The following is a 25,396-nucleotide window of genomic DNA, read 5'->3' as shown; positions in this document are numbered from 1 at the left end:
ATTCCCGGGGGCAGAGCACCTGACATTGAAGCTAATCTTAGGGAGCTAACTCGCAACAGGCCTAGTAAACACGTACGACAGGCTAACCGCACCACTAGTTATGCGAATATAGTAATACACGTTGGCTCCAATGACGTTAGGATGAGACAATCAGAGATTACAAAGAGAAACATAGCCAGGGCTTGTAATCTCGCTAGAAAGATGTCCAGGCATCGAGTAATTGTCTCTGGCCCCCTGCCTGGGAGAGGCAATGATGAGAGATATAGCAGATTAGTCTATCTTAACAAGTGGCTGGATAGCTTCTGTAGACAACAGGGATTTACGTTTATTGATAATTGGCCCTCTTTCTGGGGCAAACCTGGCTTGCTGAGGAGAGACGGCCTTCACCCTAACCAGGAAGGCGCTATCCTCTTGTCTCGGAACATAGATTTCGCATTGAGCCACATTTGACTAACTGCACTAGAGCAAGCCCGGTCACAGGCAATTACAGAGCCTGCTAGCCTGGGTATGGAGTCAGTTAAGTTAGAACTAGCCAGCGCCAGGCTGGATGATCCCTGTACACATAGCAATTTTCGTAGAATAATACACAACTCACAAAATGTTTTTTTCTGCTGTGTCTATGACTACGTCAGAGTTAGACATGCGTTCTACTGAGGTGGCAAATTATGGTGCGTTCAGTTTATCGCAGCACCAAGTGGACAATCTGAAAATTCCCGTCATATCAATTCCTAGGTATGGTCGTAATTATTTTAAGTACACTGCGCATAATAAACGCAACATTATTAATATTGCTACTACGGATAATTTTATCAACAACTCCTTAAAACAGCCCACTACCTATAATATGGGCTTTCTAAACATCAGATCTTTGTCTCCCAAAACGTTATTAGTTAATGAGGTCATTAGAGACAACAACCTTAACATCATCGGTCTTAGCGAAACCTGGCTTAAACCAGACAACTTTTTTGCGATAAATGAGGCATCCCCTCCTAACTATACGAATGCGCATATTGCCCATCCCCTTAAAAGGGGAGGGGGGGTCGCACTAATATACAACGAAAACTTTAACTTTAGTCCTAACTTAAATAATAAATATAAATCGTTTGAGGTGCTTTCTATGAAGACTGCCACACCGCTGCCTCTGTGCCTGGCCGTTATCTACCGCCCCCCAGGGCCATATTCAGACTTTATTAGTGAATTCTCAGAGTTTGTTGCTGATCTAGTGACGCACGCCGATAATATAATTATAATGGAGGACTTTAATATCCATATGAATACCCCATTGGACCCACCGTGCGTGGCGCTCCAGACTATAATTGATAGCTGTGGTCTTACACAAATAATAAATGAACCGACGCATCGCAGCGGTAATACGATAGACCTAGTGCTTGTCAGAGGTATCACCGTTTCCAAAGTTATGATACTCCCGTATACTAAAGTAATGTCCGATCATTACCTTATAAAATTCGAAGTTCAGACTCATGTTCGGCAAGCTAATAATAATAATAACTGCTATAGCAGCCGCAACATTAATGCTGCCACAACGACGACTCTTGCTGACCTACTGCCCTCGGTAATGGCACCGTTCCCAAAGTATGTGGGCTCTATCGATAACCTCACTAACAACTTTAACGACGCCCTGCGCGAAACCATTGATAACATAGCACCACTGAAGTTAAAAAAGGCTCCAAAAAGGCGTACGCCATGGTTTACTGAAGAAACTAGAGCCCAGAAATTATTATGTAGAAAGCTGGAACGCAAATGGCGCACGACTAAACTTCAGGTGCACCATCAAGCATGGAGTGATAGTTTAATAACTTATAAACGCATGCTTACCTTAGCTAAAACTAATTATTACTCAAATCTCATCCGCATTAATAAAAACGATCCAAAATTTTTGTTTAGTACAGTAGCATCGCTAACCCAACAAGGGACTCCTTCCAGTAGCTCCACCCATTCGGCAGATGACTTTATGAAGTTATTTAATAAGAAAATTGAACTTATTAGAAAGGAGATTAAAGACAATGCGTCCCAGCTACAACTGGGTTATAGTAACACAGATACGATGGTATATACGGCGGATACTGCAAATATCCAAAATAGTTTCTCTCGTTTTGATGAAATAACATTAGGAGAATTGTTACGTGTAAAAGGAATAAAACAAACAACATGTTTACTTGACCCACTTCCTGGGAAACTTATCAAGGAGCTTTTTGTATTATTAGGTCCATCAGTGCTAAATATTATAAACTTATCACTTTCCTCGGGCACTGTTCCCCTAGCATTCAAAAAAGCGGTTATTCATCCTCTCCTTAAAAGACCTAACCTCGATCCTGGCCTCATGGTAAACTACCGACCGGTGTCTCACCTTCCCTTTATTTCGAAAATCCTCGAAAAAATTGTTGCAGAGCAGCTAAATGAACACTTAGCGTTTAACAATCTGTGTGAAACCTTTCAATCTGGTTTCAGGGCAAATCACTCTACTGAGACAGCCCTCGCAAAATTGACCAATGATCTATTGCTAACGATGGATTCTAATGCGTCATTTATGTTGCTGCTCCTCTATCTTAGCGCTGCTTTCGATACCGTCGATCATAATATTTTATTAGAGCGTATCAAAACACGAATTGGTATGTCAGACTTAGCCCTGTCTTGGTTTAACTCTTATCTTACTGACAGGGTGCAGTGCGTCTCCCATAACAATGTGACCTCGGACTATGTTAAGGTAACGTGTGGAGTTCCCCAGGGTTCGGTCCTTGGCCCTGTACTCTTCAGCATCTACATGCTGCCGCTAGATGACATCATACGCAAATACGGTGTTAGCTTTCACTGTTATGCTGATGACACCCAACTCTACATGCCCCTAAAGCTGACCAACACGCCGGACTGTAGTCAGCTGGAGGCGTGTCTTAATGAAATTAAACAATGGATGTCCGCTAACTTTTTGCAACTTAACGTCAAAAAAACGGAAATGCTGATTATCGGTCCTGCTAGACACCGACCTCTATTTAATAATACAACTTTAACATTTGACAACCAAATAATAGAACAAGGTGACTCGATAAAAAATCCAGGTTTTATCTTCGACCCAACTCTCTCCTTTGAGTCACACATTAAAAGCGTTACTAAAACGGCCTTCTTTCATCTCGGTAATATCGCTAAAATTCGCTCCATTTTGTCCACTAAAGACGCCGAGATCATTATCCATGCGTTTGTTACGTCTCGTCTCGACTACTGTAACGTATTATTTTCGGGTCTCCCCATGTCTAGCATTAAAAGATTACAGTTGGTACAAAATGCGGCTGCTAGACTTTTGACAAGAACAAGAAAGTTTGATCACATTACGCCTGTACTGGCTCACCTGCACTGGCTTCCTGTGCACTTAAGATGTGACTTTAAGGTTTTACTACTTACGTATAAAATACTACACGGTCTAGCTCCAGCCTATCTTGCCGATTGTATTGTACCATACGTCCCGGCAAGAAATCTGCGTTCAAAAGACTCCGGCTTATTAGTGATTCCTAGAGCCCAAAAAAAGTCTGCGGGCTATAGAGCGTTTTCCGTTCGGGCTCCAGTACTCTGGAATGCCCTCCCGGTAACAGTTCGAGATGCTACCTCAGTAGAAGCATTTAAGTCTCACCTTAAAACTCATCTGTATACTCTAGCCTTTAAATAGACCTCCTTTTTAGACCAGTTGATCTGCCGCTTCTTTTCTTTTTTCTCCTATGTCCCCCCCTCCCTTGTGGAGGGGGTCCGGTCCGATGACCATGGATGAAGTACTGGCTGTCCAGAGTCGAGACCCAGGATGGACCACTCGTCGGGACCCAGGATGGACCACTCGCCTGTATCGGTTGGAGACATCTCTACGCTGCTGATCCGCCTCCGCTTGAGATGGTTTCCTGTGGACGGGACTCTCGTTGCTGTTTTGGATCCGCTTGAACTGAACTCTCGCGGCTGTGTTGGAGCCACTATGGATTGAACTTTCACAGCATCATGTTAGACCCGCTCGACATCCATTGCTTTCGGTCCCCTAGAGGGGGGAGGGTTGCCCACATCTGAGGTCCTCTCCAAGGTTTCTCATAGTCAGCATTGTCACTGGCGTCCCACTGGATGTGAATTCTCCCTGCCCACTGGGTGTGAGTTTTCCTTGCCCTTTGTGGGTTCTTCCGAGGATGTTGTAGTCGTAATGATTTGTGCAGTCCTTTGAGACATTTGTGATTTGGGGCTATATAAATAAACATTGATTGATTGATTGATTGATTAAAATGAATTAAAATCCTTATTTAACTAAGGACGTCTCATGGGAAAAAGGTACATTTTATTTTCACTATCTCATGAACTCCAAACTATTAATAAACTTACAAATATCAAGTTGCTGTATTAGTTTAGGGAAAAAAAAAAGTTTTCACCAGTTTCATATCAATGCCCCGCCCCCTCCGCGGTTCAGGTAAATAAAGCCGAAGAAGGTAAAGATTGACTTCTGCCGCGTACCTGTGTTGTAATATTTGGTGCAGTAGCCCAAATCCATCTCGTCTTTGAGCACAAACTGCGGCAGGGTGAGGTCGTCGGCCACCTGGACAGGATTTTCAGAGAGCCACTCGAAGATGAGGTCGTTCATGGTGTAGCCAACTGTGGGAGAAGTCGGCAGGAAAGGATTAAACGCTGAATTATTATCTTCTTCTTCTATAGATTATTTGACCATTACACTTTTACTGAGATAAGTCCAATATTATGCTAATTTGAATTTTTCATGACGTTCCAATAGTAGTGAAGTGAAGTGAAGTGAATTATATTTATATAGCGCTTTTCTCTAGTGACTCAAAGCGCTTTACATAGTGAAACCCAATATCTAAGTTACATTTAAACCAGTGTGGGTGGCGCTGAGAGCAGGTGGGTAAAGTGTCTTGCCCAAGGACACAACAGCAGTGACTAGGATGGCGGAAGCGGGAATCGAACCTGCAACCCTCAAGTTGCTGGCACAGCCACTCTACCAACCGAGCTATGCTGCCCCAGTAATATTTGTCCCCGGAGCAGTGACTTATCAGGGTCCTGTACCTCTTTAAATATTTGACCTGAACCCACGTGCTGTCATAATTTCCACATGACAGTATAAACTTTATCATTAGTTTCCTGTATTTTGTATTATTTTCTGTCCAGTGCACTTATTTTCTTCCACTTCTCGTTTGTCACGTTTCTGAGTGCTGTTTCTCTCACCTGGTTGTCAATTAGGAACCTTCTTATACCAGCCCCCGTCCTCGAGATGAGGCTTTGATTGATTGATTGAAACTTTTATTAGTAGATTGCACAGTACAGCACATATTCCGTACAATTGACCACCGAATAGTAACACCTGAATAAGTTTTTCAAATTGTTTCAATTTGTCCACGTTAAATCAATTCATGGCCGCTTTTTGTGCACTCCCCTGCTGCACTGTTTTTGTTGTGTTTTCCCCAAAAATGGGGATTTTAATCTGCACTTGGCCTGCAGTCTCTGCATCCTGGGGTCCAGATTAACATAGACCAACATTAACTGGTGTGCAAGCGCACAATAAAACAGTGAAGTTGGCACGTTGTGTAAATGGTCAATAAAAAGAGAATACAATGATTCGCTTATCCATATCAACTTTTATTCAATAGAATAGACTGCAAAGACAAAATACTCAACGTTCAAACTGAGAAACATTATTTATGGCATATATTAGCTAATTTGGAATTTGATGCTTGCATCATGTTTCATAAAAGCTGGCACAAGCGGCAAAGAAGACTGAGCAAGCTGAGGAATGCTCATCAAACACTTATTTGGAACATCCCACAGGTGAAAAGGGCTAATTGGGAACAAGTTTGTGCCATGATTGGGTATAAAAGGCAGCTTCCAAGAAATGCTCAGTCATTCACAAACAATGACGGGGCGAGGGTCACCACTGTGTGAACAAATGCGTGACGAAATTGTTGAACAGTTTAACAACAACATTTCTCAACCAGCCATTGCAAGGAATTTATGGGATTTCACCAGCTACGCTCCGTAACATCATCAAAAGGTTCAGAGAATCTGGAGAAATCACTGCATGCAGGCGATGATATTACAGACCTTCGATATTTCAGGGGGCACTGCATCAAAAAACATCAGTGCGTAAAGGATATCACCACATGGGCGTTTTTGACAACGTTTAGCCAATGTCAGATTGGGACGTTGATTTCACCATTGAAATTTGGTCATTTCCCAACTAATATTCTACAACAAAAATACAACGTTGAAACAAAATGCTTTTTGACAACATCTATTCAATGTTGGGTTCTGACGTTGATTTGACAATTGAGTTTTGATTATTTTCCAACCAATATTCTACAACACATATACAACGTTGAAACAACATGCCTTTTGACAACAATTATTCAATGGTGGGTTCTGACGTTGATTTGATATTTGAAATTTGGTCATTTTCCAACCACTATTTTACAACACAAACATAATGTTGAAACAACATGCTTTTTGACAACATTTAATCAATGTCAGGTTGTGACGTTGATATGACCATTGAAATTTGGTCATTTTCCAACCAATATGCGACAACTCAAACCTAACGTTGGAACAACATGCTTTTTGACAAAGTTTGATCAATGTTGGGTTGTGACGTTGATTTGACCATTGAAAGGTGGTCATTTTCCAACCAATATTTTACAACACAAACATAACGTTGAAACAACATGCTTTTTGACAAAGTTTAATCAATGTTGGGTTCTGACGTTGATTGGCCCATTGAAATTTGGTCGTTTTCCAACCAATTTTCTACAACACAAATACAACGTTGAAACAACATGCTTTTTGACAACATCTATTCAATGTTGGGTTCTGACGTTGATTTGACAATTGAGTTTTGATTATTTTCCAACCAATATTCTACAACACATATACAACGTTGAAACAACATGCCTTTTGACAACAATTATTCAATGGTGGGTTCTGACGTTGATTTGATATTTGAAATTTGGTCATTTTCCAACCACTATTTTACAACACAAACATAATGTTGAAACAACATGCTTTTTGACAACATTTAATCAATGTCAGGTTGTGACGTTGATATGACCATTGAAATTTGGTCATTTTCCAACCAATATGCGACAACTCAAACCTAACGTTGGAACAACATGCTTTTTGACAAAGTTTGATCAATGTTGGGTTGTGACGTTGATTTGACCATTGAAAGGTGGTCATTTTCCAACCAATATTTTACAACACAAACATAACGTTGAAACAACATGCTTTTTGACAAAGTTTAATCAATGTTGGGTTCTGACGTTGATTGGCCCATTGAAATTTGGTCGTTTTCCAACCAATTTTCTACAACACAAATACAACGTTGAAACAACATGCTTTTTGACAACATTTATCCAATGTCAGGTTGTAACGTTAATTTGACCATTGAAATTTGGTAATTTTCCAACCAATATCCTACAACGCAAATACAATGTTAAAATATATATTCAATGTCAAGTTGTGACGTTAATTCGACAACTCAAACCTAACGTTGAAACAACATGCTTTTTGACGTTTATTCAATGTGAGGTTGTGACGTTGATGTGACCATTGAAATTTGGTCATTTCCCAACCAAAGACATTGGACATCAACGTTGTCTCACTTTATTAATACAACTATTTTGCCACGTTGTTTCAAAGTCACTTTTAAAGGACATGTGCGTATAATCAACGTTGTATCAATGCATACTTGCCAACCCTCCCGGAATTCCCGGGAGACTCCCGAAATTCAGTGCCTCTCCCGAAAATCTCCCGGAAGAAATTTTCTCCCGGAAATCTCCCGAAATTCACGCCCCCTCCAGCTCCATGCGAACATGAGTGGGGACAGCCAGTTTTCACATCCACTTTCCTGTTATATAAACAGCTTGCCTGCCCAATCACGTTAAAACATCTACGGATTTGACTAAAAAACTGCACACACAAGGAGACGAAGCAGAAGAACGAAGAAGTCACAGCCATGGCGACGCCGTCTGTAATAGAGTGATTCTATGTTGTCTGTTGCCATCTCCTGGTGAATGTTGGCTATAGCGTTATGGGGTTGCTTTTTGATTGGCCAATGATTTACGTGGTGTTTCCCACCTGACGGCAAGTGACTCTCGCCATTACGGCACGCAAACGGCAGAACAAAGGTTACTCAAATAGCGAAAGGTAAGTGTTGTTTTTTTTTTTTTAATAACCAGCAAGCACAGTTCAGTTAGTAGAAGAACTGTGTTTTTATTACTGTGTATTTGATAGGTGCCGTCTGAAATTCAACTATTTTATTAATGTATATAATAAAATAAATATATATAGCTAGAATTCATTGAAAGTCAAGTATTTCATACATATATGTGAAATACTCGAGTTGGTGAATTATACTCGTCCCCTCCTAACCACGCCCCCCGCCCAAACCACGCCTCCTTCCCAACCCCCGGCCACGCCCCCACTCCCTCTCCCACTCCCCACCCCCAATTCGCAGCAAAATGATGCGTTTCCTTGAACGTTGCCAACGAGTCATCGGGAGCCTTGACTAATTAGACACGGCGAGGAAGCGGAAACTCTCGCGTGCTGACCTCCGCCGTCGCGCTTGTCAGAGTAAAGGTCAGCTCAGCACAGCGCTGCTGTCGACGCTGCTACGAGGTTACGCATCAGAAGCATATTGTATTCATGTAAGAAACTGATTAATGTATAAATACACACTTTTCTCAAAGCCCTTTGAACGCCTCGCTAAGTACGAGTCCAATTATCCTGCTCGCGGTTTTTCTACAATCTCGAACTGGAAGGCTGTACTTGCCTGATTATACAGTGGATTACATTAAAAATGCATGCGGCGTGCAACAACAATGCAGGACCACATTTGAATAATACTCATGCCTACCCGGACCCGTTAGGACCCCGACATAAATTATTCAAGTTGTTATGGCCTCCTCGGCTGAAAAACAACTGCACAAAAATATACTTTATCTTGTTCTCGAAGGGGATTCTCTGTCAGTCACCTCCTCTAACAAGCGTGGGGAATGCCAATGCTTTCCTGAGATAATCTATGTTTTTATTTATTTATTTAATTTTTTTCCTCCTTTCTTCTGCAGGCTGCAGCTGCGCCTAATTGACGTAGTGTTCAAGGTGCAATAAAAAACGTTCTCTGCGAGTGACTGGAATGCAGAAGGTGAGGCAATGACTGTTTGTCATAGCAGAGCTTCTTTTTCATGTTCAACAGCCTTTTTTTTTACGTCATAAAAGCCAGCGCTTTGAAGCTCCTGTAAATAAACAATAAAATCCGGCACGCATTAATGGGGGAAGTGAGGCTATTACCCGCATACCAAATGATACTTTCATGAGGCAAAATGTGTTATCCTTCGATTCTCACTTTTCTCAGCTGTGCCTTGCATGAAAGACGATTGGCCTTGGATATTACAGCCCCCCAGTGTTGTTGTTGTTGTTGTTTTAGTGCTCGCCTCCCTCGCTCTATTTCATGTCACCACAGCGAGGGTCGCAGCAGTAAAACTTGGAACGTCCAGTTCTGGCCGAGGTGATGGCACTTGTCAAACACCAAATTCTAATGCAATAACACAGGTGGGATTCATTTTACAAGTTTGTGTGGTTGCGAACGCACAAAGTTGAAAAAAATATGTAATATTAATATTTTTAAAATACACAGTAACAAAAACAGTTGTTCTACTAACTGTACTGTGCTTGCTGGTTACTAAAAAAACAAAACAACAACACTTACCTTTCACTATTTGAGTAACCTTTGTTTTGCCATTTGTGTATTGGCGAGCGATCTCCGAATCCGGAGACAGACAAACTGTTCTCATTTGCGGATGTTGTAGACAACCGCGAATGAGAACGGGATTTTGCTTCCAGCTATCAGCATAGCCATCTTTTGTCTCAGCATAAGTTACACGATCGGGTCTCCATTTTTCGAGGTGGCCCATAAAACTGGGTTGTAAACGATGTTGCGTTGCGGACGCCTTGTGCTTCGCTGACCGTTCGTGGCTGAGTATATCCGTTCGGCCGCTGTGTTCAATGGAGAGGTCTGTTCTACAAAATTTACAGGGAACTTACCCCTTCCCCTTCGAACTCTCCTGGATAAGCTGAAATTCTTGTTTCCAATCGTTCTGGAACTTGAAAGCGTATTTTTTCATTTTGCCCGTCGACGGTGTAATGGGTTGGAGTCAATAACCAGGCGACGTGATGAAGTTACGTCTCTTTACTGTGGGCTTCAGAACAGACTCCCTAATGCATGTTCCCTGACTGCACTTAAATGTAAACTATATTTACATTCTATTCTATGTACAGTAGATCGCAGTATTGTCCTGTTTTACAAGTTTGTGTGGTTGCAAACTCACAAAGTTGATGAAAAAAAAAAAAAAAAATGTAATATTAATATTTTTTAAATACACAGTAATAAAAAAAGTTGTTCTACTAACTGTACTGTGCTTGCTGGTTACTAAAAAATAATAACAACAACACTTACCTTTCACTATTTGAGCAACGTTCGCTTGGCCATTTGTGTATTGGCGAGCGATCTCCGAATCCGGAGACAGACAAACTGTTCTCATTTGCGGATGTTGAAGACATCCGCAAATGAGAACGGATTTTGCTTCCAGCTATCAGCATAGCCATCTTTGTCTCAGCATAAGTTACACCATCGGGTCTCCATTTTGCGAGGTGGCCCATAAAACTGGGTTGTAAACAATGTTGCGTTGCGGACGCTTTGTGCTTCGCTGACCGTTCGTGGCTGAGTATATCCGTTCGGCCGCTGTGTTCAATGGAGAGGTCTGTTCTACAAAATTTACAGGCGACTTACCCCCTTCCCCTTCGAACTTTCCTGGATAAACTGAAATTCTTGTTTCCAATCGTTCTGGAACTTGCAAGCGTATTTCTCCATTTTGCTCGTCGACGGTGTAATATATTGGGTTGGAGTCAATAACCAGGCGACATGATGAAGTTACGTCTCTTTACTGTGGGCTTCAGAACAGACTCCCTAATGCATGTTCCTTGACTGCACTTAAATGTAGAATATATTTACATTCTATTGTATGCACAGCAGATGGCAGTATTGTCCTGTTTACGAGGGTCACAACATTGCTGAGTCAGGTTCTCATGGAGCTGGAGGGAGCGTGGCCTCCAGCTCCGTCTGAATTTCGGGAGATTTTCGGGAGAAAATTTGTCCCGGGAGGTTTTCGGGAGAGGCGCTGAATTTCGGGAGGGTTGGCAAGTATGGCCTTTGGGTGTGGCTTACTGGCTGGTCCCCGTATCAACTTTTCGCCAACATTTTTACACCGTTAATTTCTAGTTTGTACACTGTAGCCTCTACAGCTTGTTTAATGTTTTGAATGTAAGTATGACATCGTTATTCTACGAATTCTTGGAATTTTGTAGGCGCAGTAATACGTAGGTGTCGATAGCTGCACTGAAGAAAGGCATTGCGTTGCTTTTTTTCTAGTTTACTTCTAAACTTTAACTTCCAGACTCCTCTGGTGGCAGAGTTTAGTGACGGGGAAAAGTGTAGTAAAATCAAACACTGCAAAAGCTCAGAAAATTAAACAACATATATGCCCAAAAACATGAAAAACACGCAAAAAAAAATACAACAGGTTTGTAAAAAGCAAGGAAAATGAGCCTCGTATTTTACTTCAAATTTTAGGACAAACTCTGAACCGTTCAAGTTTGACTAGCGTGGCATGACAAAATGTCGGACCATCATTTTAGTGTTCAGCAAAGACAAGAAAGGGTGACGTATCGACGTCAAAAATTGTCTTGATTTTGAGAATCTTTGAATGTTCCCAACTTCCGTTTCCATAATAACACTTTAAATAAATAAATAAATAAATGGGTTGTACTTGTATAGCGCTTTTCTACCTTCAAGGTACTCAAAGCGCTTTGACACTACTTCCACATTTACCCATTCACACACACATTCACACACTGATGGAGGGAGCTGCCATGCAAGGCGCTAACCAGCACCCATCAGGAGCAATTAACAATGCTATTATAATAATGTTATTCCTCAATTTAAGAGTGTTTTGAGATAAGAGCTGTCTCTTGGCTCATTTTTGTGCTTTAAGTTACAAGCAAAAATAAAAAATAAAACAATTCTGTACTTAATTTATTTAATTTTATTTTACATATATATATGACATTTATTGTAATTATTGTTTTTTTTTTAAAGGGCAAAATATTGCATAATTTTGTGAAAATACTGCAATAAAGTAATAGAACAAAGCAAAACGTTTAGTGACAAGTAGAGATATCCGATTATATCAGCCGATAAATGCTTTGAAAATGTAATATCAGAAAAGTTATCGGGAGTCGGTAATTACGAGTTGGACAATATCGGAATATCGGATATCGGCAAAAAAAACATTATCAGACATCAGCATTAGAGATCGAAATAACTTATTATTCCAACAATGAGAAGGAAGAAATGGAGTGGGAAGGACAGTGCTGAGAAGAAGTGGATGATATTCATCGAATTCAAGAAATAAATCATTAAAAACACGACAGCCCGTGTCGGCAACTTGGCGAAACAATTTGAGCGTATCACTGCTAGCCCGCGCCGTACTAAAGCAGAATGAGTCGAACGCCAGCAAATGCTTTTAAAATAATACACAGTACAGGCCAAAAGTTTGGACACACCTTCTTATTTTAATGCCTTTTTCTTTATTTTCATGACTATTTACATTGTAGATTGTCACTGAAGGCATCAAAACTATGACACCTGTGAAGGGAAAACCCTTTCAGGTGACGACCTTTTGAAGCCCATCGAGAGAATGCCAAGAGTGTGCAAAAAACTAATTAGAGCAAAGGCCGGCTATTTTGAAGAAACTAGAATATAAAACATGTTTTCAGTTATTTCACCTTTTTTGTGTTAAGTAGATAACTCCACATGTGTTCATTCATAGTTTTGATGCCTTCAGAACTTTTGGCCTGTACTGTATAAGCGGTGGACATTTATCCATGAAAATATTGAAAAGCTGCAGTTAGTGTTTTTGACTGGGAGACGCGGCTGGAAGGACAAAACGTCAAAGTCCACTCTAAGGTATTTTCAGGTGACAACCTCTTGAAACTCATTGAGAGAATGCCAAGAGTGTGCAAAATAACTAATCAGAGCAAAGAGTGGCTATTTTGAAGAAACTAGAATATAAAACATGGTTTCAGTTATTTCACCTTTTTTGTGTTAAGTACATAACTCCACATGTGTTCATTCATAGTTTTGATGCCTTCAGTGACAATCTACAATGTAAATAGTCATAAAAATAAACAAAACGCATTGAATTAGGAGAAGGTATGTCTAAACTTTTGGCCTGTACTGTATAAGCGGTGGACATTTATCCATGAAAATATTGAAAAGCTGCAGTTAGTGTGTTTGACTGGGAGACGCTGCTGGAAGGAGAAAACGCCAAAGTCCACTCTCCAAGGTATTTTCAGGTGACAACCTATTGAAGCTCATCGAGAGAATGCCAAGAGTGTGCAAAAAACTAATCAGAGCAAAGGCTGGCTATTTTGAAGAAACTAGAATACAAAACATATTTTCATTTATTTCACCTTTTTTTGTTAAGTACATAATTCCACATGTGTTCATTCATAGTTTTGAAGTCTTCAGTGACTATCTACAATGTAAATAGTCATGAAAATAAACAAAACACATTGAATTAGGAGAAGGTGTGTCCAAAATGTTGGCCTGTACTGTATAAGCGGTGGACATTTATCCATGAAAATATTAAAAAGCTGCAGTTAGTGTGTTTGACTGGGAGACGCGGCTGGAAGGAGAAAACGTCAAAGTCCACTCTAAGGTATTTTCAGGTAACAACCAATTGAAGCTCATCGAGAGAATGCCAAGAGTGTGCAAAAAAACTAATCAGAGCAAAGGGTGGCTATTTTGAAGAAACTAGAATATAAGACATGGTTTCAGTTATTTCACCTTTTTTGTGTTAAGTACATAACTCCACATGTGTTCATTCATAGTTTTGATGCCTTCAGTGACAATCTACAATGTAAATAGTCATAAAAATAAACAAAACGCATTGAATTAGGAGAAGGTGTGTCTAAACTTTTGGCCTGTTCTATATAAGCGGTGGACATGTATCCATGAAAATATGGAAAAGCTGCAGATAGCGTGTTTGACTGGGACAATCTACAATGTAAATAGTCATGAAAATAAAGTAAACACATTGAATGAGGAGAAGGTGTGTCCAAACTTTTGGCCTGTACTGTATAAGCGGTGGACATTTATCCCAAAAAATATGGAAAAGCTGCTGATAGCGTGTTTGACTGGGACAATCTCCAATGTAAATAGTCATGAAAATAAAGAGAGCGCATTGAATGAGAATGTGTTCAAACTTTTGCCCTTTGCTGTATAAGTGGTGGACATTTATCCATGAAAATATGGAAAAGCTGCAGATAGTGTGTTTGAGTGGGAGCTACTGCTGGAAGGAGATAACGTAGAAGTCCACTCTCTAGGGTAAAGGCTGTAGATTATTTACATTACTTATTTAATACATTGTTTATAATCCAAAAGACTGTTTCTCTTTTAAACAGGCATGACACATTTAAAGATGGTGATTGAATGAGAAATGTTGATTTCAGATACAAGTGTCTTGAGTTAAGAGCTCGGTCACAGAACCAATTAGGCTCATATGTTGAGATACCGCTCATCTATATAAACTATATTGCCAAAAGTATTTGGCCACCCATCCAAGAGATCAGAATCAGGTGTAAAGAAAATCAAGCCCTTAGGCATGTTTCAACAAACATTTGTGAAAGAATGGGCCGCTTTCAGTAATTTCCAGCGTGGAACTGTCATGGGAGGCCACCTGTGCAACAAATCCAGTCAGTGAAATATCCTCGCTCCTAAATATTCCACAGTCAATTGTGGGCTTTATTATAAGAACATGGAAGAGTTTGGGAACAACAGCAACTCAGCCACCAAGTGGTAGGCCACGTAAACTGACAGAGAGGGGTCAGCGGATGCTGAAGCGCATAGTGCAAAGACTTTCTGCACAGTCAGTTGCTACAGAGCTCCAAACATCATGTGACCTTCCAATTAGCCCACGTACAGAACGCAGAGAGCTTCATGGAATGGGTTTCCATGGCCGTGCAGCTGCATCTAAGCCATACATCACCAAGTCCAATGCAAAGCATGGGATGCAGTGGTTTAAAGCATGTCGCCATTGGACTGTAGAGCAGTGGAGATGCAATCTTTGGAGTGATGAATTATGCTTTTCTATCTGGCAATCTGATGGACCAGTCTGGGTTTGGAGGTTGCCAGGAGAACGCTATATTTCGGACTGCATTGTGCCGAGTGTGAAATTTGGTGGAGGAGGAATTATGGTGTGGGGTTGTTTTTCAGGAGTTGGGCTTGGTCCCTTAGTTCCAGTTCAACATTTTGGAGAATTCCATGCTCCCAAACTTGTGGGAACAGTTTGGAGCGAGCACCCTTCCTCTTCCAACATGACTGTGCACCAGTGCACAAAGCAAGGTCCGTGTAGACATGGATGACAGAGTCTGGTGTGGGTGAACTTGACTAGCCTGCACAGAGTCCTGACCTGAACCCGATAGAACACCTTTGGGATGAATTACAACGGAGACGGAGAGCCAGGCCTTCTCGACCAACATCAGTGTGTGACCTCACCAATGCGCTTTTGGAAGAATGGTAAACAATTTCAAGAAACACACTCCGCAACCTTGTGGACAGCCTTCCCAGAAGAGTTGAAGCTGTAATAGCTGCAAAAGGTGGACCAGCATCATCAATATAAATATTCTGGGTTTGGAGGTTGCCAGGAGAAAGGTACATTTTTAAGACTGCTTTGTGCCAAATGTGAAATTTAGTGGAGGAGGAATTATGGCGTGGAGTTATTTTTTAGGAGTTGGGCTTGGCCCCTTAGTTCCAGTGAAAGGAACTTTGAGTGCTCCAGGATACCAAAACATTTTGGACAATTCCATTCTCCCAACCTTGTGGGAACAGTTTGGAGCGGGCCCCCTTCCTCTTCCCACATGACTGTGCACCAGTGCACAAAGCAAGACACATAAAGATATGGATGACAGAGTCTGGTGTGGATGAACTTGACTGGCCTGCACAGAGTCCTGACCTGAACCCAATAGAACACCTTTGGGATGAATTAGAATGGAGACTGAGAACCAGGCCTTCTTGACCAACATCAGTGTGTGACCTCACCAATGGTGGAAAATTACTATAAACACACTCCGCAACCTTGTGGACAGCCTTCCCAGAAGAGTTGAAGCTGTAATAGCTGCAAAAGGTGGACCCACATCATATTGAACCCTATGGCTTAGGAATGGGATGGCACTTCAAAGTTCAAATGTGAGTCAAATATTTTTGGCAATATCGTGTATTTCCCATAGTTTGATTGGTTCTCGTTTAGACTGACTCGACAGCGCCTCTGCTGGTTATCATACCATAATACGACTGTGTTTGTGCTTCAAACATGCCCTGAAAGATAAAACCATCATGACGCACATGCTGCGTCATTTCTTTCAAATGATCTGCTGGAGATAAATCATATTGTTCTCAGTACAAAGAGGGGGTGTGATGAGCTGGGAGAAAACAAAAAACAAATACCTTTTGTTTGTGTGCACTCAGATAAGCACAGGAGCCTCAGTCATTTGTGCGTGAACACCGCGGGGTATGGACGCAGGTCAGCGCCAGGCACCGAGAGCTGGGTGGGGGCGGGGTCGCGTTTAATAACAGCGACGCAAAATTCAGCTTTTATTATTTATATGCTGGGAATTGGTTTTACTTGAGGGGGGGTGGATGCTATCTGCTCCATGAGGGTGAGGCGGAGAGCATTATTTGCTCCTATTGGCTTTATCAGTGAAAGGGAAAATAACATTTTAAAGGGGTTTTATTGGCTTCCCATATTACCCGATCTACCCTTATCAGACTCTTTATACCAGGGGTTCCCAAACTAAGGTCCGTGGGCTAAACACAGCCCGCCAGCATCCAAAATCCGGTCCACGGGGAGTCTCAAGTTTTTTAAATTATTTTTTTATTTGTCCGACCACTTCTGTTAGTTACCTCTCTTTGTTTATATATATATTTTTTTGCTGGACTGATTGATTGAAACTTTTATTAGTACAAACCCCGTTTCCATATGAGTTGGGAAATGGTGTTAGATGTAAATATAAACAGAATATAATGATTTGCAAATCCTTTTCAACCCATATTCAATTTAATGCTCTACAAAGACAACATATTTGATGTTCAAACTCATAAACTTTTAATTTTTTTGTAAAAATAATAATTAACTTAGAATTTCATGGCTGCAACACCTGTCAAAGTAGTTGGGAAAGGGCATGTTCACCACTGTGTTACATCAGCTTTTCTTTTAACAACACTTAATAAACGTTTGGGAACTGAGGAAACTAATTGTGGAAGCTTTGAAAGTGGAATACTTTCCCATTCTTAAATCTATGTAGAGCTTCAGGCGTTCAACAGTCCGAGGTCTCCGCTGTTGTATTTTACACTTCATGATGCGCCACACATTTTCAATGCGAGACAGGTCTGGACTGCAGGCGGGCCAGGAAAGTACCCGTACTCTTTTTTTACGAAGCCATGCTGTTGTAACACGTGCTGACTGTGGCTTGGCATTGTCTTGCTGAAATAAGCAGGGGCGTCCATGAAAAAGACGGCCCTTAGATGGCAGCATATGCTGTTCTAAAACCTGTATGGACCTTTCAGCATTAATGGTGCCTGCAAAGATGTGTAAGTTACCCATGCCTTAGGCACTAATGCACCCCCATACCATCACAGATGCTAGATTTTTAACTTAGTGCCGAATGGTTCGCTTCCCCTTTGGTCCGGATGACACGATGTCGAATATTTCCCCCCAAAATTTGAAATGTGGACTCGTCAGACCACAGAACACTTTTCCACTTTGCATCAGTCTATCTTAGATGATCTCGGGCCCAGAGAAGCCGGCGGCGTTTCTGGATGTTGTTGATAAATGGCTTTCGCTTTGCATAGTAGAGCTTTAACTTGCACTTGCAGATGTAGTGACAAACTGTATTTAGTGACAGTGGTTTTCTGAAGTGTTCCTGAGCCCATGTGGTGATATCCTTTAGAGATTGATGTCAGTTTTTGATACAGTGCCGTCTGAGGGATCGAAGGTCACGGTCATTCAATGTTTGTTTCCAGCCATGCCGCTTACGTGGAGTGATTTCTCCAGATTCTTTGAACCTTTTGATGATAAAATGGATCGTAAGCATTGATATCCCTAAATGTCTTGCAATTGCACTTTGAGAAATGTTGTTCTCAAACTGTTTGACTATTTGCTCACGCAGTTGTGGACAAAGGGGTGTACCTCGCCCCATCCTTTCTTGTGAAAGACTCAGCATTTTTTGGGAAGCTGTTTCTATACCCAATCATGGCACCCACCTGTTCCCAATTAGCCTGCACACCTGTGGGATGTTCCAAATAAGTGTTTGATGAGCATTCCTCAATTTTATCAGTATTTATTGCCACATTTCCCAAGTTCTTTGTCACGTGTTGCTGGCATCAAATTCTAAAGTCAATGATTATTTGCACAAAAAAAAAAAAGTTTATCAGTTTGAACATCAAATATGTTGTCTTTGTAGCATATTCAACTGAATATGGGTTGAAAATGATTCGCAAATCATTGTATTCTGTTTATATTTACATTTAACTCAATTTCTCAACTCATATGGAAACGGGGTTTGTACAATTCAGGGGTGTCCAATTCATTTTAGCTCAGGGGCCGCATGGAGGGAAATGTGCGCACACGCGGGGCCGGACTATTGAAATCATGGCGTTATATTTTATAAGTATAAAATAAAGACAACTTCAGATTGTTTTGTTGTAATATTGTTTGTGAAAATAATACAATAAAAGTATAGAAAAAAATACCCACCAGTGGTAAACTTTAGATCGGGTGACCGCCGGAAGTCTCAAGTTTTTTTTCTTAAATTTGTCTTTTCAAATCTATTTTTCTACCACTTCAATCCAATCCACTTTATTTATATAGCACATTTAAACAACAAAAATGTTTCCAAAGTGCTGCACAGCAATATTAAAAACATTATTCAAATATTATCCTTAGCTTGTTACTCTCGGGGTCTCCTAGCTGACCAGGCAGATCGAATTGTCAAAAAATGCATTTTCCCATCGATAACGTGACATCAGTGTCGGGCTAGCGTGCGGCAAGTGCGCACTCTTTTAGTCAATTAGTACGTGAGGAATATATGTATATGTATGTATATATATACATCCATCCATTTTTTACCGCTTATTCCCTTTGGGGTTGCGGGGGGCGCTGGAGCCTATCTCATCTACAATATATATATACATATATATTTATATATATGTATATGTATGAGGTGGCGACTTGTCCAGGGTGTACCCTGCCTTCCGCCCGATTGTAGCTGAGATAGGCGCCAGTGTCCCCGCGACCCCGAAAGGGAATAAATGGTAGAAAATGGATGGATGGATGGATGTATGTATGTGTATGTGTATGTATGTATATATATATATATATATATATATATATATATATATATCGGTATGTATGTATATGTATGTTTATATGTGTATATGTATGTATATATGTGTATATGTACATATATATATGTATATCGGTATGTATGTATATGTATGTTTATATGTGTATATGTATGTATATATGTGTATATGTATATATATATATATATATATATGTGTATATGTATATATGTATGTATGTATATGTATATATGTATGTATATATATATATATATGTATATATGTATGTATATATATATATATATATATATGTATGTATATGTATATATGTATGTATATATATATATATATGTGTGTATATGTATATATATATATGTATGTATATGTATGTATATATGTGTATATGTATGTATATATGTGTATATGTATGTACTGTATATATGTGTATATATATGTATATATATATGTGTATATGTATATATGTATGTATGTATGTATGTCTATGTATATATGTATGCATATGTATATATGTATGTATATGTATGTATATATATATGTATGTATGTATATGTATATGTATGCATATATATATATATATATATACACAATTGAATATGGGTTGAAAAGTATTTGCAAATCATTGTATTCCGTTTATATTTACATCTAACACAATTTCCCAACTCATATGGAAACGGGGTTTGTATATGTACACCGAAAAGTTTAACTTTTGAGGGCGTAAGCCAAAGAAAGACGGGATACCGACATTGTCTGATTGTCGCCCGCAGCTTGGAAGGAAGAAAAATAAAGCTGAGAACAGTGGAAAAAGTTTCATCATTGTGCCGACCCAAATCAGTTATACTTGAACGCGGCACAAAAGTGAAAAAAAAAAGCGAGACAAACGTGGGGGGAGGGGGAAGGAAGACAAGAAGAAAAAGACTCACAGCTCTCAAGCTGCATGGTACACGTCTGAATGTCCATGGGGAAATTCTTCAAGTCCATGGGGCAGGACAGGATGAGAGTCAGCCTGAGATAGACAAGCAGATTGAAAGGCAAGGAGAAGAGCCACAGGAGGCTAGGGCGGAAAACAACACAAAAAGGAATCACAACAGACAGAAAAAATTCAAAAAAAGCTGGTATGAAATGAACAATCAGTGCAAGTTGGCTTGTTTGCTTGTGTTTAATCACCAAATATGGACCCCAATGCATTTTGCTGCCGGAGCGTATTTGCGGTGGAACGGGCGCGTCAACAGGCCGGGGATGCTCGGGGGGGAGAGGGAGCAATTTGGGAGCGTGCCGGCGAGACAAGCGGTGTAATTACCTGCTGTGCTGCGCCGACGCCACGGCTGCCCCGCGGTAAACACACATGGGCAGCCATTTGCTGGCACGCCGTCATTGACAGAATGTCTCTACAGCCTGACGACTTTGCTACAAATGATTTCATCTGCTCATATACTTTGCTTGTCATCTGTTCCGAGCCCTGAAAGTGTGTCGCCAAACCTGAGAATGGCCCGAATTAATGTAACAGATGTTTTCATGAATAGTAAAATGACGAGTAGAAACCGGTTTATTAATAAGTCGCATGTGTTATTTGAATCTTTTGTCAGGTTCAAACACTGTTGACATCTATTGAACAGAGACAAGAAGCAAGGAATCATGCAGAGTCAGAGTTCAATTTAGCTCATGAGGAGAACGCATGGAGCTGCACACTTAGTCACAGTCTCGCCCTACGCTCTAAGGCAGTGGTTCTCAACCTTTTTTTCATTGATGTACCCCCTGTGAACATTTTTTTTTTTTAATTCAAGTACCCCCTAATCAGAGCAAAGCATTTTTGGTTGAAAAAAAGAGATAAAGAATAACCATTTCATTAATGTAATTATACGTTACTTTAAAAACATTTTTTAAAATATCTGGCAACTCGGTGTGCGGGCCTGTGACTTTAAAAGGCGGGGCCTGTTCCCTTCTAAAATGTGACATCATTGAGGGATTCAAAGGAGCTATGTTTGTTAGCTCTAGCAGTTAGCATCTCTGATGCCTGCTTTTTTGAATTTTTTGTCAGGTTCAAACACTGTTGACATCTATTAAACAGAGACAAGAAGCAAGGAATCATGCAGAGACAGAGTTCAATTTAGCTCATGAGGAGAACGCATGGAGCTGCACACTTAGTCACAGTCTCGCCCTATGCTCTAAGGCAGTGATTCTCAACCTTTTTTCAGTGATGTACCCCCTGTGAATTATTATTATTTTTTTAATTCAAGTACCCCCTAATCAGAGCAAAGCATTTTTGGTTGAAAAAAAAAAGAGATAAAGAAGTAAAATACAGCACTATGTCATCAGTTTCTGATTTATTAAATTGTATAACAGTGCAAAATATTTTCATTTGTAGTGGTATTTTTTGAATTATTTTGAAAAAAAGATATAAAAATAACTAAAAAGTTGTTTTAACATAAACAAGTGATTCAATTATTAATAAAAATTTCTACACATAGAAGTAATCATCAACTTAAAGTGCCCTCTTTGAGGATTGTAATAGAGATCCATCTGGATTCATCAACTTAATTCTAAACATTTTTTCTCAAAAAAATAAATCTTTAACATCAATATTTATGGAACATGTCCACAAAAACTGTCAACGCTGAATATTGCATTGTTGCATTTCTTTTCACAGTTTATGAACATACATTCATATTTTGTTAAAGTATTATTCAATAAATATATTTATAAAGGATTTTTGAATCCTTTCTATTTTTATAATATTTCTTAAAAATCTTACGTACCCCTTGGCATACCTTCAGGTACCCCCAGGGTTACGAGTACCCCCATTTGAGAACCACTGTTGTATTATAATGAAGTCAAGTGAAGTGAATTATATTTATATAGCGCTTTTTCTCTAGTGACTCAAACCGCTTTACCCATATCTCATGTTTACATTTAAACCAGTGTGGGTGGCACTGGGAGCAGGTGGGTAAAGTGTCTTGCCCAAGGACACAACGGCAGTGACTAGGATGACGGAAGTGGGGCTCGAACCTGGAACCCTCAAGTCGCTGGCACGGGGCTGGGGGGACTGGAGTCTATCTAAGCTGCATTGGTGGCAGAAGGCGGCGTACACCCTGGACAAGTTGCCACCTCACGGCAGGTGTTGCCAAAAACATTGAGGGTCAAATTTCAATGTTCTTAAATGTTGGCTGGATCTTGCTTCAGGACAAAATATTGCACTTTTTAGTCGATAACTTTGATATTTGACTGAACAATTTGTACCCAATACTTAAAAATGATCATATTGAGAGTTGCTACTACTCCAAGTGTCGGCCGCTCCACTAAACTTATTCGATTCATTGGGGGAAATTAACAGTTATTGTAACCAAACATCTAATCAAGAAAATTAATAGATGTAAAGATTAGGGATGTCCGATAATGTTTTTTTTCCCAATATTCCAACATAGCACTGCCATATTTATTATTGAAGTTATAAATTGCATTATCATTTTTTAAAAATGCCTCAAAATAGCAGCTAGGAATTTGGAACATCCTCTCACTGAGAGGGCATGAGGAGGTTGAGGTGGGCGGGGTTTGGGAGGGCGGGGTAGGGAGTATATTGTAGCGTCCCGGAAGAGTTAATGCTGCAAGGGGTTTTGGCTATTTATTCCGTTGTGTTTATGTTGTGTTACGGTGGGGATGTTCTGCCGAAATGTGTTTGCCATTCTTGTTTGGTGTGGGTTCACAGTGTGGCGCATATTTGTAACAGTGTTAAAGTTGTTTATATAACCCCCCTCAGTGTGACCTGTATGGTTGTTGACCAAGTACGCCCTTCATTCACTTGCGTGTGTGAAAAGCCGTAGATATTATATGATTTATTGGCGCTCTGTACTTCTCCCTACGTCCGTGTACACAGCAGCGTTTTAAAAAGTCATACATTTTACTTTTTGAAACCGATACCGATAATTTCCAATGTTACATATCGGCAGTCCGATATTATCGTACATCTCTAGGTAAGATTAATAGTCTAATTTATTGCTTCATTGTTCACTTATCAGAGGCATTATTTAAGCCTGCCTTTGCCGGTCAATCGGCCTGGCTTCCTTGTATGCTTATGCTACAGTTACGTGAGTATTCCTTGTCTTTTTCCCTGTGCTAAGTGTTAGCGTTTGCTTCGAGTGCGATCGGCACATTTTTTCCCCTGGCCTGTTTTCAGTTTTTGGTATTACAAAAAAAATCACATTCCTACCTGCACGTCCTGTCCGGAGTGGTCCATTTGCATCCCGGGGGAACAAATTTCGCAGTCAGGATAATAGGATGTACTTTAGTACTTTACCACTACTCAGTGGCCTAGTGGTTAGTGTCCGCCCTGAGATCGGTAGGTTGTGAGTCATACCAAAGACTATAAAAAAATGGGACCCATTGCCTCCCTGCTTGGCACTCAGCATCAAGGGTTGGAATTGGGGGTTAAATCTTTTTTGTCATGAAAAGGGGAGGTTTTTTGAGTTGGTGCACTAATTGTAAGTGTATATTGTGTTTTTTTTATCTTGATTTGATAAAAAAAAAAAATTAATTAAAAATAATAATAAAAAATTATTCTGCGGCACGGTACCAATCGAGCCGCGGCCCGGTGGTTGGGGACCACTGTCTCAAAGCACCTCTTCCGGAGGGCGTTTCAGTGTTAAAGCTTCACCTTTATCGCTATTTTTCAAGCCAAAATGCGTCCGTTTTCCCTTTTCTGTCTACACAATGTGTCTGGTTGTAAGTACTCTGTGATTGTGCGCTGTCAAACATGCTCCTCTGCTTATAAACCAGCAATGACACGACATGACGACGACAGGGGTCCTGGGGGGGCTACCGGTGTTTTTCAGAGGCGGTATAGTACCAAATATGATTCATTAGTATTGCGGTATTATACTAATTTAATACTGGTATACCGTACAACCCTACTGTGTACATTAGTATACACTACCGAGGATGTCGTAGTGGTTTGTGTTGTGGTTTGTGCAGCCCTTTGAGACACTGGTGATTTAGGGCTATATACGTAAACATTGATTGATTGATTGATATTGAAACCTAAGTACGGAATTGAGCACATTGAAACACATTCTCAGACAAAAAAAAAGAACCTGGCCAGATCTCGTCTTGCCAAATCCAAACAACACCAATGCTCCTTTTACCTGATGCTGTACAGAACGCTGCCGTCTTGGAAGATCCGTAGTAGCTTGTTGTCCGTGGTGACCTCGTGGAAATTGGCCCCCTTCTCGTTAGCGAAAAACAAATCGGGTTTCCAGATGGAGTCCAACATGGACGGGTCCAGATCCAGCGAGTCGTCTGGGTATTCGCTGTATGCCAGACGGGGGTCGTTCCAGTTTTGTCGCAGGAAGACGTTGAGCCTGTAGTCCTGTTGGCATGGATGGAGCGGGCGGTTTGCATTTGATACTAGAGCTGCACGGAATGCTTTGCTATTTGGCAACGGCCTGGTTCTGACCTGACTGGAGGTGACATAGGTCCAGACCCCCTTTAACAACTGACTACAGTACTCTATAATGCTGGATCACGCTCAAAGCAGGACATGAGCAGCAATCTTATCATATACTGTATCCCCTCAACCCTCACCCGCCATCTTGTTCATTCATTTTCTCAATGTTTCATTTTAATTGCAGAGTGGACACGTCATTATCCACACTCCAGTGACGCGCCGGTCCCGAAAAGGAGCGAGGGAACCGGCTTTAATTGCTGGACAGAGTGGCAAGTGTTTTTTTTTTTTTTCATTTCATTTCAATGATCATTTGGAAGACAGGGAAAGCGAGATGCAACCAAGACAATGGTAATGGAGTGTAATTTCCTGAGACCTTCTACTACAAACCCCGTTTCCATATGAGTTTGGAAATTGAGTTAGATGTAAATATAAACGGAATACAATGA

General features: G+C 40.5%; 1 protein-coding gene across 2 annotated transcripts in view; it reads right to left on the bottom strand.

Annotated features, from left to right (window-relative positions):
- Positions 1-25,396, bottom strand: part of glra4a (glycine receptor, alpha 4a) — a 146,433-nt gene that overhangs the window by 25,798 nt on the left and 95,239 nt on the right. For both annotated transcript variants that reach the window (XM_061891651.1, XM_061891650.1), the window contains exons 4-6: positions 24,649-24,872; positions 20,437-20,519; positions 4,492-4,629 (exon numbers count right to left, since the gene is read on the bottom strand). In XM_061891651.1, the coding sequence (XP_061747635.1) occupies positions 4,492-4,629; positions 20,437-20,519; positions 24,649-24,872 (445 nt within the window). The remainder of the gene's footprint in view (positions 1-4,491; positions 4,630-20,436; positions 20,520-24,648; positions 24,873-25,396) is intronic.

The sequence above is a fragment of the Nerophis ophidion genome, linkage group LG29 (genome assembly GCF_033978795.1).
Source record: "Nerophis ophidion isolate RoL-2023_Sa linkage group LG29, RoL_Noph_v1.0, whole genome shotgun sequence".
Lineage (NCBI taxonomy): Eukaryota > Metazoa > Chordata > Actinopteri > Syngnathiformes > Syngnathidae > Nerophis > Nerophis ophidion.
The sequence above is the reverse complement of the archived record's forward strand: the minus strand, read 5'-3'. Positions and strand labels throughout refer to the sequence as shown.